The following is an 18,495-nucleotide window of genomic DNA, read 5'->3' as shown; positions in this document are numbered from 1 at the left end:
AGTGGTTAAGACTCTGTGCTTTTGCTGCAGAGGCCATGGGTTCAATCCCTGGTCAGGGAACTAAGATCTACAAGCCACACAGCGCAGCCAAAAAAAAAAAGGTTCCGGAATTATAAAGTGGTAAAACATTATGTGGAAAGTGATGAAGCTTCCAGAAGCAAAGGAAATTCTCTATAAAACTATAAAAGGGCCTATTAGTAATGCAGTTGTCATCTCTCTCTCCTTACCTGGGAGGAGCAGAATAAAGTCAACAGACACTGGATCTTTGCTCAGGTGGAAAAAAGCAGATCAAATGTCTTCTAAGGCAGGGGTCGCTTATGTGGCTGATTTAATTCAGTTACTAGTCCTCATTCTTTTAAATGACTGTAAAAATGGGACTCACCTTCTCAGTGGACACATGTACCCTTTGGCAATAGCAAGTGTGCTTATTCCTTGTAAACTAGCTCATGAAAAAAAGAAAGTCATCTCTCTTGGAGGCTCACAGCAGCATTCTCATTCAGAAGAGCCACAGCTCTAAGACCTGCAAGCCCCTCATGTCCTCTGTTGCTGGGCGTTGAGAGGAGCGATAGATGAGAAGATAGAGCTGCACAGGTAGGTCAGGTAGGTCTCTGAACATCCCCTGAAGCAAGGAAATGACCCAATCAGGTTAGCATTCCGGAAGAGTCCTTCCAGCTGCAGTAACCACCCTTTGTTGCCTAATAAGAAGCTAATACGATTGCTGCTAGCCCCAAACCTCAGGCACTGGACGTCTAGATTGGCCCTTAGAAGTTTACTTGGCAGGCAACTTCGGCTGCGCAGAAAGAGACCAATGTCTTAGCAACATCATTCAGAATAAGCTAAGGAAGTCCAGGCCAGAATTCGGACCAAGTTTTGGAGCTGGAGGAGGGAGGAAATAGCGGATGCCAAAAAAGATGTATTACAAAAACCTGTAGGGTTTTTTTCCCCAGCTAAATTACTAAGTTTCTTTAAAATATATGTGCATTTGCGTAAGCTTACTAATAAGATGCTTAAATCTGTTAAAATATTCACAATTCTGCTCTTAGAAATATTTTCTATATCTAGTGGCTTCTATCAGTCACCACTGGAGCAGCTGTCAGTCACGTATTAATATTTAGTGAACACCGTGAGCCTTAAATTTAGTACCATGAAGAACAAAAGGTAAATACATACTCGTTCGCTATTTCAGGATATCTCAAACTCTGTGTCGGCTTCTCTTATAAAAACTAGTTAGAAACTGTGAACCTCTTGTGGTTTCCTAGATGAAAAATTGGATTCCAGAAAATTTCTATGTGAGTTTTATGTGAATCCAAGAACTTGCCTTAACTTTCCAAATTTAATGTATTACATTACAATGAAAATAACTTTCAGTTACTATACATCCTCTTGGCAGTTCTTTGCTGGACTACATCTATTCTAGCAAACAAGTTACCTCTCAATAAATTAGAAAAAAATAGGGAACATATGTCTTGTGAATTATTTATTTTCTTTCACAGAAAAGGACGAGCCTCCACTTAGCAAGGCCGGGCAAGATGTTGTTTTGCATCTGCCCACAGATGGAGTGATTCTGGATGGCCGTGAGAGCACAGACGACCACGCCATCGTCCAGTATGAGTGGACACTGCTGCAGGGTGACCCGTCAGTGGACATGAAGGTAATTCATGTCGTAATTGTAATGAAAACTAATGTTTCAGTGCAGTGGTCTTTCTACTTACGTTCCCCAAATGTCTGTAAGTTGGCAGAAGTGCAAAATGGAGAAAGCATAAAAATGATTGTTGAAAAAATGTTATATGAATTTACTTTTCTACTGAGTTAACAGTGATTCTGACCATGTGTTTTGTTTTTATTTATTTATTTATATTTTGGCTGAGCCTCGTGGCTTGTGGGGTCTTAGTTCCCCAACCAGGGATCGAACCTGGGCTCTCAGCAGTGAGTGCATGGATTCCTAACCACTGGACCACCAGGGAATTCCCTGACCATGTGGTTTGAAGCTTCCCCTCGTTCTTACTGCTTTTTTTTTTTTTTCCGGTACCAATAAGTCTTTATTCATTGTATTTTCCCAAGGAAAAGAAGGGGAAGGGAAAAGGGTCAGCATGTGTGTTACAAAATGATAGCAAATGGGAAAGGAAGTACCTGGCACAGCAAAATCAACCAACGAATAAACACTGCCCAGATGGGGTCGCCAAAGCCCAAGGGGGCTCAGTCTCCTGCAGTTCAGTAATGAAGGGAAGGGATGAAGAACAGGTACATGCTTTTCTACCCTCCCTCCCTCCCCATAAATTCAAGATTTCACACAAAGCTTTGGTTTCTAGCAGTAAACATGGAGTTACGTTCGTCTCCTGTTAAACAATTTTGTGGCCACTTTGACATAAGTTTCTTGCACCTGCATAAAAGTTCCTGAGTGACTTGGCTATACATTCATCTTTCCTTTCGTGGTCTCCCAACCCCACTTTCTACATGGAAGACCCCCTCATTGCTCCTCTCTACCCTAGGATTAGAGATTAAAGTAGGTTTTAATCCATCCAAAGACAGCAGTTTTTTGGCATGAATCAAATCAAGGAATGGTCATGACTCAGGAGATTGAGAACAAGGGATGGTGAGCTCTTAGCTTCTTCAGGATTTTTGCACAAATCATTTAATCACAGACACCCCACAAATTAAACGTATAGGTGTATGGACTATTTTTGGGGAGGGCACGAAGGGGGAAAGAAGAGGGGGTAGGAATACAGTTCTTGCTGCTTTTTTGTTGACTTCTCCAGAACACAAAAATGCTTCAAGGAAAAAGACTCATGCTTTGTTTTGTTGACTCAGATTACTTTAAAAAAATTTTATGTCTTCTTTTTTCAGTTCAAATCCAAGTAGAAAATTTGAAAAATACAAAGGAGCATAAAGAGGAAAATAACAGTAGAATGAACTTATTCTTCACATGATCCAGAAAGCAACCATCTTACCTTGCGTTAGGCCTGCCTGAGATAGTTGAGTTAATTAAGTGAGGTGGGGTTTGGAGTCAAGGGCTCCTATTCAAGCTCTCCTCACTGATTTTCATCAGGCATATCTGGGCTGGAATTGCTGCCGATGGGAATGTGCCACTTACCCAGTGGCTGCCTGTACACATTAAGATACAGTTGACATGTAACATTGTATGAGTTTCAGGTGCATAGCACAGTGACTTGATATATGTATATCTGGTGAAATGATCACCACAGTAAGTCTAGTCAACATCTGTCACCACACATAGTTACAGTTTTTTTTCTTGTGATGAGAGCTGTTAAGATCTACTGTCTTAGCAACTTTTAAATATACAAAAGTGTTATTAACTGTAATCACCATGCTTGCTGTACATCATATCCCATGACTTATTTATTTTATAACTGGAAATTTGTAACTTTTGACCTCTTTCACCTGTCCCTTACCCCATGCCTCTGACAACCACCAATCTGTTCTCTGTACCTGTGAGCTTGTTTTTTGGGGTATTTTTGTTTTCTTAGATTCCGTAATAAGCATAAGGTCATACAGTATTTGTCTTTCTCCGTCTGGCTTATCTCACTTAGCCTGATGCTGTCATGGTCCATCCATGCTGTTGCAAATGGCAAGATTTCCTTCTCTTTCTTTACACACCATATCTTCTTTATCCATTTATCCGTTGATAGACATTTAGGTTGTTGCCATATCTTGGCTATTGTAAATAAGGCTGCACTGAACATGGGAGTGCATATATCTTTTCGAATTAGTGTTTTTGTTTCCTTTGGATAAATACCCGGAAGTGGAATTGCTGTATCAACACAGGGAGTCTTGAGTCATGAGGACAGTGGCTTTTTATTAACCCTGCCAGGACCCTTTGTAGTATTTCCTGGCTTAGGCAGATAAACTTCATCCAAATCACTGCAGTCAGAGGAGGTGGGGAAAATCTGTGTTGGTTTGCCAGGGCTGCCATAACAAAGCACCACAGACTGGGTGGCTTAAACAACAGAAATTTCTCACAGTTCAGGAGGCTAGAAGTCCAAGATCAAGGTGGCTGCAGGGTTGGTTTCTTCTAAGGCCTCCCTCCTTGGCTTGTAGTTGTCTGTCTTCTCCTGCCTGTGTCTTCACAGGCTCTTCCCTCTGTGCGGAAGCACTGACTTCTGTTTTCTTGGGACAAAGACAAGAACAATAGTCAGCTAGTCCCTCAAGACTAATTTAAACACACTGCCTTACCCAATGATTAGGCAGTCTTAGAACTGGACCAGACCCTCGACCAGCATCTTACCCAGCCTCCTATCCATACAAGAGCACCTGCCTTCACATCCCTTCCAGTGGTCATCCAGTCTCTGCCTGGTATTTCCAGAGATGAAAGCTCATTGTTTCACATCACGTCGCATGACATCTTCAATCAGCTCTACTTGTTGGGCCAGTGGGGTGTTACTTCTATGCACTGGTGTTGAATCTTCTTTTTGGAAAAGCGCTGAACACATCTTTTTTTCTGTGTATCAGCTGTTAAAGTTTTTTTTTTTTTTAATGAGTGTCACCACTTGGGATGGTCTTCTCAGAACTAAACACTCTCAATTCTTTCAGATGTTCCTCACATGAATTGAGTTTTAGACTGTCCACCATCCAGCCTTTTTTGGATTATCTCAGATTCATCCGTGCCCTTCTTAAAATCGGACACCCCTAATTGAAACCCATACATAAACCGTGGTTCTTCCTGACACAGACTATTACATCCTGTGATCCAGACATTGTCTCACTTCTATTAATGAAGATTCATTTACATAAACTACCTTAGTAGCTGCTTCACACCATAGGTTCATGTTGAGTTTTCCATTAGCAGGATCACCTAAAACCTGCTTCATCTTTCTACATGAACTGCTGTCCTGATGGCCTCCCCCATCCTGTGTTTGTATAATTGATTTACTGAACCTGAGTGCAAGACTTTATGGTTACCCTTTTTATATCTCAGTGTTTGGGTTTTCAGCTACAACAGAAATAATTTTGAACTTTGAGGGTCATCCATCATATTTATTATTCTTCTGTGCATGTGTCAGCTGCAAAATGAATGTATCTTTACTGAAATCTCTGAGAACTAAGATTGATCAGGAAAGGTGCCCGGGCAAGCCATGGATCAGCCTGCAATGAGAGTTCTCTTGAGATGGACGCCGACAATTAATTAATTGGCACTCGTGGGATATATTTGTTCAAGCAGCTGCAAATCTCTCTATTATCATCTAGCTTTTCATAGTTGCTAGTAAAGGCTCTACTCTGTAAACAATGAATTATATATATAAATGCTGAATAAAAATGCTGATGATTCAGTATTTAATTTATTGAAGATATTTATAAAGAAGTAACAAGATTAGGCATTTCTTATAGACTTTTAGGGCTGACTGTGATGCCATCAAGAGGAAAATGTGTGGGACTTCCCTGGTGGTCCAGTGGTTAAGACTCTGCACTTCCACTTCAGGGGACACGAGTTCGATCCTTGGTCGGAGGAACTAAGATCCTGCATGCCGACCGGCAGGGCCGAGGGAAAAAAAAGAAAAATAGAGGAAAGTGTAGACTAATTCCCCAGCCAAGTGTATAACGGCGATGGCAGATAGACCTAAAGCTATAAAGCCAACATCTAAGTGACAAAGTCTGCAATAGAGGAGTCATTTGCTATCAAACTGCAACTGTCTTATAATGGTGTACATTCATGAATGCCCCCAAAGTTAACTCAACTCTCATTGGTCAGGCTTTCCGCGGAGTGCCTCTCCCAACCCTTTCTTGAGCCGTCCCCTCTCCTCTCCCCTTTTCTCCACTGTCTGCAGGGTCCTCACCCCCTTCTCTCATCTTTGGTGGTAGAACAGTCAGCCCTCCCTTTGTTTTGGGATACTTTAAGACCAGGTTGTAGGACTATCCTTTCACATCCAAATGACCCATTCAGGTATTCAGAAAACAAAAATCAATGAGGTTCTCACCCTAAGAGGAATTATGCTGCCAGCTTAATGATGATCAAATTAATTGCTAACCTTTTCTAGCATCTAGTGTGTGTCCAGTACTGTACTAAGCACTTTTTTTTTTTTTTTTTTTTTTTTTGCGGTATGCGGGCCTTTCACTGTTGCGGTCTCTCCCATTGCGGAGCACAGGCTCCGGACGCGCAGGCTCAGCGACCATAGCTCACAGGCCCAGCCGCTCCGCGGTATGTGGGATCTTCCCGGACCGGGGCACGAACCCGCGTCCCCTGCATCGGCAGGCGGACTCCCAACCACTGCGCCACCAGGGAAGCCCCTAAGCACTTTTTAAAAAAAATTTTTTTGGCCACGTGGCATGTGGGATCTTAGTTCCCAGAGCAGGGATCTAACCTGCACCCCCTGCATTGGCAGCGCAGAGCCTTAACCACTGGACCGCCAGGGAAGTCCCAGTACCAAGCACTTTAAATCGACTAAACATATGGGAAAGCTCATGTTCTGACTTGGTTTCCTCATTTATGAAGAAAATGAATAAGAGAGATGATTGGTCAGAACCAAGAGGTTCTGATTTTTTTTTTTTCTTTTTGGCCACACCCAGCAGCTTGCTCTATTTTAGCTCCCCAACCAGAGATTGAACCCGGGCCTCTGCAGCGAAAGCGCCAAGTCCTAACTACTGGACCACCAGGGAATTCCCAAGAGGTTCTGATTTTAAAGTCATATCTTTTCTGCCCTCTAACAGGATATTCTACATCTATTTAACTGGGTATTATTAATCTATAATACATTCTTAAGTGTAAGAAGACACATTTTTCAGGTAGTCCATTAGATGTCACTGAGTTTCATAACATAATACATGTAGATCTGAAGTCAGAATGTAAAATATGACATTTAGGAACATGATAACAGAGTATGAGGACGTTCAGGGAGATTTGAAATTCATAAACCTGTAGATTGATTTCCATTCACCAGATGTGGAAAATTAAACTGTCTTAGAATACCATGTGTCATGGGAGCTTACTAAAGGATGGGTACTGTTTACACCAGTAACTTCATTATTAACTGAAAACCAGTTGCCCGTCGGTGTGCGTGCTGAACACACTTAATTTTTAAAAACAGATAGGTGTATTATCATCCACACTGAAACATGTTTGGGAATGAAAGGAGGTGGTGTTAATAATTACACCAGGACCACAGAGATAAACTGAGACTGTCTTGAGCAAACAGAAACGTGGGTCCTTCTTGATAAAACCCAAGTTCCATGAGACTGGATGGTCTATATTTCATCTCCCAATTAGTCTCCTTTTTAGACCACCCTCAACACATTAACGTAGTATTTTAAAACTGAGCCTTAGAGAAAAGGTTTTCTGGGCACGGAATATAAATAGAAGAATACTGGCTTTTCGTCATAGGGAAAGAGAACGCAAAATAAATGTTGAATTTCACACTGCCTTCTGTCTCACGTAGGAGATGTTTTGTCATTTACTCCTCCTCAGTCAGTTTCCCTGGATATAATTTGGGTCAATACTGAAAATGCTCACAAAATGAAAGAATCATATACGTTAAGGAGATGATTAAAAAACGTATTGAAAGACTTTATAAAAATTTAGTAAGCAGGATTTTCAAGGCAGCCTGGTTGTTTAACCAATACACAAAGTACCAGAGAACCTACGGTGATCTTTGAAGATTAAAGGCTAACTGTATCTGTCTCCTGTTTTTCACCTATGATTGTTGATAACAGGTCAAAGATATATGTAAAATCTATAATGTCACAGCAGAATTTATAAGGATTATGAAGGATTTCTTTAGAATTATTTTCAGCAGGGGACTGAGTGATGGGTGGAAAAGGGATTTCAATTGTCTGGTATGCTGTCAGGATTTCTCCCCCCGCCTCTTTCCCTCCTCTCATTCCTCTCTTCCTTCTTTCCTTCCTCCTCCCTCTCTTCTTTCTTTCTTCCTTTCTTGATATTTTTTCCCTTTGTCTCCTAAAGTCTAGAACTATACTTTGTACTCACTAGGTTTCTAATAGTACTTGCTAAGTTGATTGGTTCCTTTTTTAAAAGTGATTGACTATTTTGCTAACCTTTCAAAAAGTGCCCTTTTAAGCCTCAAATTTTTATCATCCTTCCTAGCAAGGTGGGCAGGACAACATCTTTCCGCACTCTGGCCTCATACTGATGTTAGGAAGAGCTGCTAAGTGTTGTCTAACAATTACTTTGCATCTCATCAAGGGAGATCCTAGACACATATCACCTATTATTTTTTCTTGGCTATTGGACAGTATCTAGTCTTCATGAAAACAAAATGTAAATCCCTTCAATAAAATTTATCCTAGATTTGAGGCCATGGGGTGGGGTGGAGGAGAGAGTGTGTAGACTGTTTGTAAATTTTAAAAAGAAAGAAAAATGATAAGTAAGTAACTGAGAAAGCTTCGTATCACATTTCAACTATTTCCTTCCTCCCTCAGTGAGTCAGTTTAACAGTGAATGAAAGAGATCAAATAGGTAATACTTCTAGCACAGCTTCTACTTTGCTTTTTTTTTAATTTATTTATTTTATTATTTTATTTAATTTAGTTATTGTTTCTGGCTGCATTGGGTCTTTGTTGCTGCACACAGGCTTTTCCCTGGTTGTGGCTAGTGGAAGCTACTCTTCATTGCGGTGCATGGGCTTCTCATTGTGATGGCTTCTCTTGTTGTGGACTACAGGCTCTAGGCGCGCGGGCTTCGGTAGTTGTGGCTTGCAGGCTCTAGAGCGCAGGCTCAGTAGTTGTGGTGCATGGGCTTAGTTGCTCCGCGGCATGTGGGATCTTCCCGGACCAGGGCTTGAACCCGCGTCCCCTGCATTGGCAGGCAGATTCTGAACCACTGCGCCACCAGGGAAGCCCTGCTTTGGTTTTTGAATCCTCGCTTCACCACTTCCTCTGTGCAAGATGGGAATAACCAAAGCCCTCCTCTCAAGGTGTTATTACTGGGATAAAAGGAGGTAATGCAAATAAGACCCCTGGAACAGTGAGCAGCACATAGTAAACAGTAAAAAAAGTACGTTATCATTCAATTTATTCTGAGATCATCTTTCCTTTGATGGTGTCCATGACGTCCCTGGTAGCCTTGTCTTGCACCCAGGCGGGCTGTGTTGGTGCCTGGGTAATGTTCTCTTAAAGATTCTCCCAGGGAACCCCAAACTCCAAATACTTATTCCATGTGCTCACCAGTGCCCAGAAGGCCTTTACTAGGGAACAAAACCTCACTCCTCCAGTGCCTACAGAGGAAACCCTTCAGAGTCTGGTCTGAGTCAAAAAAGGACTTTTTAAAAAAATGTATTTTTTTGACACTGAAAAACCAGAGGGTCTAGTTGTTTGCTGGAGGTGAGAGCAGAAGGAGAGAGGGAGAAGCAAAACAGCACCACACCCCAGGGCACCAAAACGGATCGGAACCTCTGCAAACTTTCACCTACGTCACTGCCCGTCAGTTATTTTATTCACCTGAAGCTTTGAATAAAGGACAAAAAGTTATGGCAGCCCACAGAACATTTTTGAGACACAGAAGATTATCAAGGCTGCAAATTTCCTGAATAATATCTGGGGGTAAGTTGGTGCATATGGGGCTTCCTTGGTGGCGCAGTGGTTAAGAATCTGCCTGCCAATGCAGGGGATGTGGGTTCGAGCCCTGGTCCGGGAAGATACCACATGCCACGGAGCAACTAAGCCCGTGCACCACAACTACTGAAGCCAGCACGCCTAGAGACCATGCTCCGAAACAAGAGAAGCCACCACAATGAGAAGCCCGCACGCCGCAACGAAGACCCAGTGCAGCCAAAAATAAATAAATTTACTTTGGGGAAAAAAAAAAAAGTTGTTGCATACGATTGAATATTCCGTTGTGGCCTTAAGTATTTCTTTGTGTCTTGCTTCAAGAATTAAGGGTGTGGACTTCCCTGGTGGTGCAGTGGTTAAGAATCCGCCTACCAGTGCAGGGGACGTGGGTTCAAGCTGTGGTCTGGTAAGATCCCACATGCTGCAGAGCAGCTAAGCCCGTGCGCCACAACTACTGAGCCTGCGCTCTAGAGCCCGCGAGCCACAACTACTGAAGCCCACGCGCCTAGAGCACGTGCTCCTCAACAAGAGAAGCCACCACAATGAGAAGCCCGCGCACCACAACGAAGACCCAACGCAGCCAAATAAATAAATAAAAATAATTTTTTAAAATAAGTGTAAAGAAGAAAGAATGAAGGGTGTTATTCGTCAGGAAAAAAACCCCCAGCAAATCCTAGGACTTACTGCACCAATTAAGCAAGAAGACACATGAGAGCATAATAGATGAATAATTCATACCAGTTGTTTCAGAATTAACCGTGAGCCTTGATGTAGACTGCCCTTTAAGCATGAATTCCTTTCACACAATAGCTCAGGGCCTTGAATGTTTAACTGCATTTTTTTCTTTAAGAAAACTACTTATAAGGAAATGATGAAAAATAATCTCCCTGGGAAAAAAAGTACATACCTCATGAAAAATAAATCTGGGTAAATTGAGAATTTGTGAAAGCTCTATTCCAATAGCAACAGAAGCTTTGAAGTCTTTTTCCTGTTCAGAAACACTCAGCTTCCCAGACAATAAATTTATAGCACAATAGGCTTCCAGCATCACAGGAATCTGCAGTCAGTCTGGGCTTTCAGGTCCCCTTGGGTTTAAACCTGACTTCCTGTCACTGTCCCTTCAAAGGTCCTGGCACTTCTATTTGGCGGTGGGTAGTAGGGTGGGGATGTGGGCGGGAGAAGCACTTTTAGAGGTTTTAAAGGACTTTGCGTGTATGAGGAAGTATCTTGCTTTTTCAGACCACAACAGCTAGCTGGTTTGTGTATAAGCTGTGACTCAGTGCTTTCTAGGAAATGATTCTTGGAATAAGGACCTGAAAGGCCTAGAGCTCTGCTAACTTGGAGGTAGAATTCTACAGTGGCTACAAGCATGGAATTTGGAATCATATGGCCTGGGTTCAGACCCAGTTTTGCTAATTCCCTTGTGGGGTGAACTTGGGAAAATTACTTCATTCTTTAAGCCTTAGCTTCCTCAATTGTGAAGAAAATAATACTACCTGAGAGTGTTCCACTGGGGGTTAAAATGGGAAAATGCAAATAAAGTGCTTAGCACATTGCACAGCACAGAAAGAGCACTCGTGGAGAGGTAACTATTATAGCTAATTCTAAACATCTTGGGATGTAAACTATTTGTGGGGTCTCTTTGACCAATAGTTTAACTGAACTACAGTAAGAATAAATTTGCTCACTTGTATATACACAAACAAACAAAAATTATGAGCGCCTTCTACTGGCAAGGAGCAAGGGAGTAAGGCCCTATGAAGAATTTGTAGGGTATTTTGCCCTCAGGGAGCTGCCTCCCATTGAGGAGATTAGATGTGCCCCTAAATAACGATAATACCAAATAGAAGGCGGCAAGGCCAAAAGAGAATGTAGATAACGTGCCCCTGGAACTCAGGGGGTGGGAGAGATTATAATCTAGCTGAGGGACATCAGAGAAGACTTTGCAGGTGCGAGCCCTGTGGTACATGTCTCTGTACTCTTAATATTTTGACAGTAGGACTCATATCGATGTGAAAATTTCGGATTGAAAAGATCCACATTCTGTAGTGCAAAAATTTTGAACATGTGTGAGGGCTTTCAAGTTCAATGTATATCCTCTGATTACAGTAACCTAGGACCATGGAAATCAGTATCCTTTTAAAATGAGAATCAGGTTTGGCTTTCCCTGGAGGACAGTTGCCCATTTGCCCAGTGGTCTGTGCAATAACATACTTTTACAAACTTCCTTGGTTTGGAAAGAAGGGAAGGGCAGTCGGAGAAGAAGCAAGAGGGCAGCAGTGCTGATCTTCTGTCTGTAGAAACTGCATATGGCCACAGGTGCAAGAAAATTGGCTCACGCCCTCAGGGAATGTCCTGCTCTTGGTGGGAAGGATGGGAGCGTTAGTGTTACTCTCTTTCTCTGCTCTTGTTCTAGCTCTCTCTCATCTTCTTTTATGTCATTTGCCATTCTGTTCACTCTTTTGTTCATTTATTCATCAAATATTCGTTAAGTTTCTAGTCTTAGAACTTAGGTTCGAAGACTGCTGGAGGTAAGAAGAGGAATAGGGCTTCCCTGGTGGTGCAGTGGTTAAGAATCCACCTGCCAGTGCAGGGGACACGGGTTCAAGCCCTGGTCCGGGAAGATCCCACATGCCGCGGAGCAACGAAGCCCGTGCGCCACAACTACTGAAGACCGTGAGCCACAACTACTGAAGCCCGCGTGCCTAGACCCCGTGCTCCGCAACAAGAGAAGCCACCACAATGAGAAGCCCATGCACCGCAACAAAGAATAGCCCCCGCTCGCTGCAACTAGAGAAAGCCCGTACGCAGCAACAAAGACTCAACTCAGCCAAAAATAATAAAAAAATAAATTTATTTAAAAAAGAAATGCATAATAAGAAAAAAAAGAATAACACAGAAGTAAAACATGGTTGGGTTGTAACAGGAAGAATAGGTTCCTTTTTCCTCTCTGTACTTCTAGAGGCTTCTAATCATGGCTAGTTTTATAAGTGGAGCGCTATTTACATAACACATTTTGAGAGAATTTGAAAAGTAGGAGAAAAGCCCCAGTCCAAAAATATTTCTCCCTTTGATTCCTGAAACCTCAAGATAAGCAATGTAATTCTGTCTTAATTACTGCCTTTTTGGTTCTGTTCTTTTGAGAATGATCCTCCTCTGGTGAGGTTAAGAGAAATCCCCAACTCCTGAGGAAACGCTCTTAAAATCACCTTCCTGCACAATTGGGAAAGATGGGTACATCAGAGTTTTCTGTGACTATGATCTAACTCCATTCATTTGAGCATATATAACTAGGAAAGTACAGACAGTTGAATTCATTTTGCTTCTTTTTTACAGAACTTTGTGTCATATGCATGATGAAAAGTAAATAGAAAAAGGAACATGTAACTGAAGAACAGAACTTAAGCATGTTCACCTGAAGTATCTCGACAGCTGTGGTGCCAGTTTATGTTCTGGCCTCTCCTGATCAGGACAGCTGCCCTGTGTGTCTCCTTCACTCTCTGTATGTGTGCAGGGAAATGGCGTTGGATTATAACAAGGATCGTAAAGGCCTTCAAACCGCTATAGAGCTCTCATCCGGTTTTGCAAGTTGGATTAGTTGACACAAGGCAGAAGGCTAGAATGCGTTTGGGTTCATTGGCTCAATGGAGTTTCTTACTGAAATATTTTGTACCATGTTATCTTGTCACTGCTTTGTAACTGACATATGCCCAATGCCTTATATAGAAGCAATTATATAAGGGGAATAGACAGGTAGTACTCATTTTGTAACTCAGTATATATAATAATCATGTATGTATGTGTGTGTGTGGTATATAAATAAACCCAAACGTGTATTCCTCGCCACTAAATTACTATTTTAGGGAGGTGCAGTTGAGCCAGAATAGCAGAGTGAGTTATACATTGATTTAGCCAGAGGCCAGCCATCAAAGGCTCTGTTACTGCTGAACAGGAGATCTTGGGCAGAGATTAGAAGCTCTTTGTTTTATTAAAGGTAATATCTCTCTCCAAGTTACAAATTGGGTATGTTGCATATACATTTATGTGTGTGTGTGTGTGTGTGTGTGTATTTTTTATCCTGACACTTGGGAAATGTTTGTAAAATACTTTAAATCCTTTCCAGTGTCATATAAATGTGAGGAGATGTCCAAGAAGATGACCTGGGTGCTTGAAGGGAAAACGTCCATCTTACAGTTCTATATATTCTAATATCTGATTTTGAGGAAAGATAGCATTTGTTAGCCAACTAACTAAACTGAAAAGGGTCAGGGAATTAAAAGTACAAATTACTATGTTTGAAATAAATAAGCTACAAGGATATATGGTACAGCACAGGGAATATACCCAACATTTTATAATAACTATAAATGGAGTATAACCTTTAAAAATTGTTTGAGTCACTGTGTTGTACACCTGAAACTTAACCTGAAATTGTAAATCAACTATACCTCAATTTAAAAAAAAAAAGACATGCCAAGCTGTGTTATGAAAGGGATTAAAAAATCAAATCAGATTAATGTTTTATCTCTTATGGCTTCAAAACCTGAAAGTTTTCTGCATCCAGGAAATAAAAACACAGGGAAAAAAATCTTGAAATGATGAAATCCAAAAATCAAAGTGTTTACTTCCGTTTCTCACTGGCTCTGGGAGACTTAAGGTGAAACAGCAAAAGCTTTAAACAAATTACTGCAGAAGAAGGGGAGGGGAGCCTTTTGTAGAAGAAATTTCACAGGAGATTAATAGGACCTTATTGACTTTCTCAGTTATCAAAATAAGCCTCAAACAAAGACCTTGGTATTAAGTTACCGTACTTAGTTTCTGCTCATAGAGGCAAGGCCTGCAGATGTGGACTGGTGCCGAACGCAAAGCCCTCTTCGGAGGCCCTTCGGGCAAGATCCATTCTCTGTCAGCAGTTGTCAGCATCTCCCTTTTCTGTTGGTGTCCAAATCCAGCAGCTCTCAGAGCTTTCCCACAGAGACAGTTGATCGTCATTACACCCATGGATAGCCGAGCCGCAAAACCTGACAGAGCTGTCCTTCCTCTATAAGCAGATTTTTCAAAAAAAAAAGGCGCCAGGGAGGGGATATTTAATTTGAAAAGACCTAAATTTGAGTGCACCCAAGATGTTGAAGGTGATTACCATGGTCTGGATCTGGATACGGTGTTTCCTGCATCAGAGAAGAGGTACCTAGGAAGGCTAGAGGGAGGCCTCCACAGCCCAGGTGGAGGGACTGGCCCCTTAGACGAGGGATGCTCTGTCCTTCCAGCCCCAGCGTTGGAAAGAGGCTTCCCAGGGAAGGCACGGCCCGCAGAGGTTTAGTTTGACACGGGCATGCTGAGTGTTGACACCCAGGAGCCTTCCCAGAGATATGACCGGGGCCTGGGTGACGATGTCTTGCGTGGATGGCCCCCACAGCCTCCAGCCTCAAGGCTTCCCTGGTCTCTTAAAATCTCCATTAACTTCATCTCAGCCTCACTCCTGTGGCCACACTCAGCATCCCCCTGTCGCACCCACCTTAAATCCCTACTCTGACTCAGTCCTACTATCTACCCTCTCCTCTCATACACCCAGGTCAGCACACCCCAAGGCTGCTGGCCTTCGGCAGTCTTAGGTCTACGTTCTGGCAGACCAGCTGGGACAGAAGACAGAGCTTCTCTCTCACACCACCCTGCTCAAGGCTGCAGGGCTTCACGTCAGCATGCTCCAGTGTGGTCATCATCTGCTCCCATGTTTCCAGGCATTCCTGTCTAAGTCCCAAGAAACGATAAACAGTGGTGTCACCTGTCGCATAGCTGCCACCTCGCACAGCCTGCCTGACTCTGAGCCAGAGGCTCCCCTCAGCCTGGCACCCCTGTGGCCATAGGAGAGGTCATAACTGACCCTTCCAATGCAACCATGTGGATGGGCATGGGAGAGGAAGTTTCCAGGAGAAAGGGGGTGTCAGGCCCCAGTCCCACCGGAGCTCAAGTCTTCTGACCAATCTGCCAGAATTGTGTGTGATTAGTATTCTGCAACCTTGGACCAGGAGTGTAGAGAAGTGGGTCATGGGACTGCTTCAAGGATGACATTGATTTCCAGCTCAGGATGATGCTGGACTCTGTGCCTCAGGTTCTTAACTAAATATGATGTTTCCTGTTTGGGTATCAGGTGCCTCAGTCCGGAACCCTGAAGCTGTCCCACCTACAGGAAGGGACATACACCTTTCAGCTGACGGTGATGGACACTGCTGGGCAGAGGAGCTCTGACAGCGTCTCGGTGACCGTGCTTCCCGTGGCCTTCTCCACAGGAGGTGAGAAGAAAGCCCTTCCCTCACATTCACAGTGGCCAACAGAAACCAGGTTATCAATGGAAGGATGGTATTAAATTGGCATTTTATATTCTGACTGTGCATTACAGGGGCCCTTTCATTTTATTTTTGCTGTTGTTGAATGGGAAAATCTTTACTAAAAATATGATTGCAAAAATAGGCTGCATTGTATTTTGGGCTAAGTGACACTGCTGAATTGGGGCGGGGGAGCGTTCCACACTCCAGGGGATGAAGGTAGGCTGTGTGAGCCACGGGACCCGAAAGATGCTCCATCTTTCCGTGACTCAGTTTCGTGAAAGACATCTGGCTTTTCCAGGAGAGGATTTAAAGGAGGGTGGTCTATTTGATATGTATGTTCAAAGTATGCAGCCAAGGAGTACATTGAAAACAAATTAAAATATATGCATGCATGTGTCAGTTTAAAAGGACTATTTAAAAACTGTCATGGACACTTTACACAGATGCACAGATACGTTAATAACATAGCTCGACATATATATAATGCTTCTCACGTTCTGTTGCCCAATGTAAACTCATTTCTCTCATTACCTGTTTCTTACTTTCCCAAACATCTACATTTCTAAGATTAGCTCATCAAGTTAAAAAAAAAAATTTATATGGAACTCAGCAGCACTAAAGATATGGGGGTATGGCAGAGGGAAGCCCTCCCCCCAATTCACTCTGGAGAAGTGCTGAGATAGTGTATGTGTGAGGGTCCTGTCACTCGGTCAGCGGATGCCTTCCCAGCATCTGCGGTGAACGGGAACTGTGTGCAAGGCAGTGGGCGTGGCTACTGCGCTCCACAGACCTGATCTCTGCCCATGTGTGGTGACCCTTCACTAGCCATGGCTCTAGCAAACTTGTAGCCTGTCTCCTACATCCTTGATTCCTCAGTATTTAGATGGTAATCGAGCCAGCAGTTGGGAGAATAAGAATAAAAAGACTGGATTTACTTGTACTTTGACTGATCTTCCATCAAAGACATGGGTCAGTGTGCATATTGGACATGAGAAAGGAGACTTTAGAATCCTAAGAACTCCGCCACCTTGATAATTTGCCTTCCACAAGGATACAGCGTGTTAGGAACATTCACAATTAGGTTGGCTGACTCCTGTCCAGCCAAGGTTTAAGCTGACCATGAGGAAGGAGGGGTGACCGCCAATGGACAGGCCACACCCCAAACTCCAGTGCACTCACCGCAGCACCGTGAGTCAGCCACGGGGAGTGAGCCAGGCCTGCAGCCCGGCCCACATTCAAGCAGTCCTTGTTGATTTATTGCAGCTGCACCAAAGAGCCAGTTACCTAGAACACACCTTGGAAAGCTGGCCATGTGCCAGGGCCGCTGCAAACAGCTGAAATCATCAGCAGTGGAAAACTCCTGGGCCCTGAGGGCTGTTCTCCCGGGAACAGGGCTCCCTGGGCAAGGAGCCAAGTCAACTGCTGGTTCTGGGAGAAAAGTGCTCCTGTCATCCCCTGCAGAAATTAGAAAAGGGTTGTTTTTATACAACTGAGGTGCATGGGAGGGAGAAACGGCTTGAGCTCATGGAGGCAAAGGGCTGACACCTCACCAGCTGCCTGTTGCTCTGGTTTACTTACTCAGGCCAGTTTTCTGGGGCTCCCAAGGCCAGTTGCCAGTTGTACATTTCCGGCCTTTCTCAAGATGACGATAAAGTGTATTTGAAGCTGCAGAGAGCGAGTGATGTGATTCACCTTTGGTTACTGAAAGGCCAGTTGGGTATAGGTCTTACATATGTAACTTTATACAGAAAATAAAAAGAATGCTATTGTATTAACTGCTGTCTGGAATCACTCACTGGTTAGACTGAAATAACAAACTATGAATTAAAGTTAATAAGATCCTACATCGACACATTGAAAACAAGAGGTGGGGATTGAGAGAGTTTCTGTTCCCTCTTTTATATATACGCATCTTATGGTTAATGACTAGCTTTCATGATAACCAAGGGTGACACTTTCTGGGGTAAACAGACAAGCACATACCCCTGCTTCTGTGATAAGTTGGTTCAGTTTTGGATATAGAGGCTGCATGTTTTCCAGCTCTGCAAAAAATAATCTATTCACAGAGCAAGCCAACAAACACCTCTAAGATGATCCAGATATGTGGTCTCCATAGAGAATCCCCAACAGACAGTCAAGACATTTTTAAGACGGAAAAGAAAATACCAGAACTTATCTATTTTAATTATTTAATTAATTATGGCTACATTGGGTCTCTGTTGCTGTGTGCGGGCTTTCTCTAGTTGCGGCGAGCAGGGGCTACTCCTCGTTGTGGTGCGCAGGCTTCTCATTGAGGTGGCTTCTCTTGTTGTGGAGCACGGGCTCTAGGTGCACAGGCTTCAGTAGTTGCGGCACGTGGGCTCAATAGTTGTGGCTCACAGGCCTAGTTGCTCTGCGGCATGTGCGATCTTCCCGGACCAGGGCTCGAACCTGTGTCCCCTGCATTGGCAGGCAGATTCTTAACCACTGCGCCACCAGGGAAGCCCCAGAACTTTTTTTTTTTAATTTATAATTTTTTTTGCGGTACGCGGGCCTCTCACTGTTGTGGCCTCTCCCGTTGCGGAGCACAGGCTCCGGGCACGCAGGCTCAGCGGCCATGGCTCACGGGCCCAGCCGCTCTGCGGCATGTGGGATCCTCCTGGACCGGGGCACGAAC

General features: G+C 43.3%; 1 protein-coding gene across 4 annotated transcripts in view; it reads left to right on the top strand.

Moving 5' to 3' along the window:
* The window catches only part of LRP11 (LDL receptor related protein 11), a 55,597-nt gene that overhangs the window by 4,945 nt on the left and 32,157 nt on the right, over positions 1-18,495 (top strand). For all 4 annotated transcript variants that reach the window (XM_079939324.1, XM_079939323.1, XM_079939322.1 and 1 more), the window contains exons 2-3: positions 1,494-1,651; positions 15,662-15,803. In XM_079939324.1, coding sequence (XP_079795450.1) covers positions 1,494-1,651; positions 15,662-15,803 — 300 coding nt within the window. The remainder of the gene's footprint in view (positions 1-1,493; positions 1,652-15,661; positions 15,804-18,495) is intronic.

Source organism: Stenella coeruleoalba (assembly GCF_951394435.1).
Source record: "Stenella coeruleoalba genome assembly, chromosome: 12".
NCBI classification, from domain to species: domain Eukaryota; kingdom Metazoa; phylum Chordata; class Mammalia; order Artiodactyla; family Delphinidae; genus Stenella; species Stenella coeruleoalba.
This window is presented reverse-complemented; position numbering and strand designations above follow the sequence as displayed.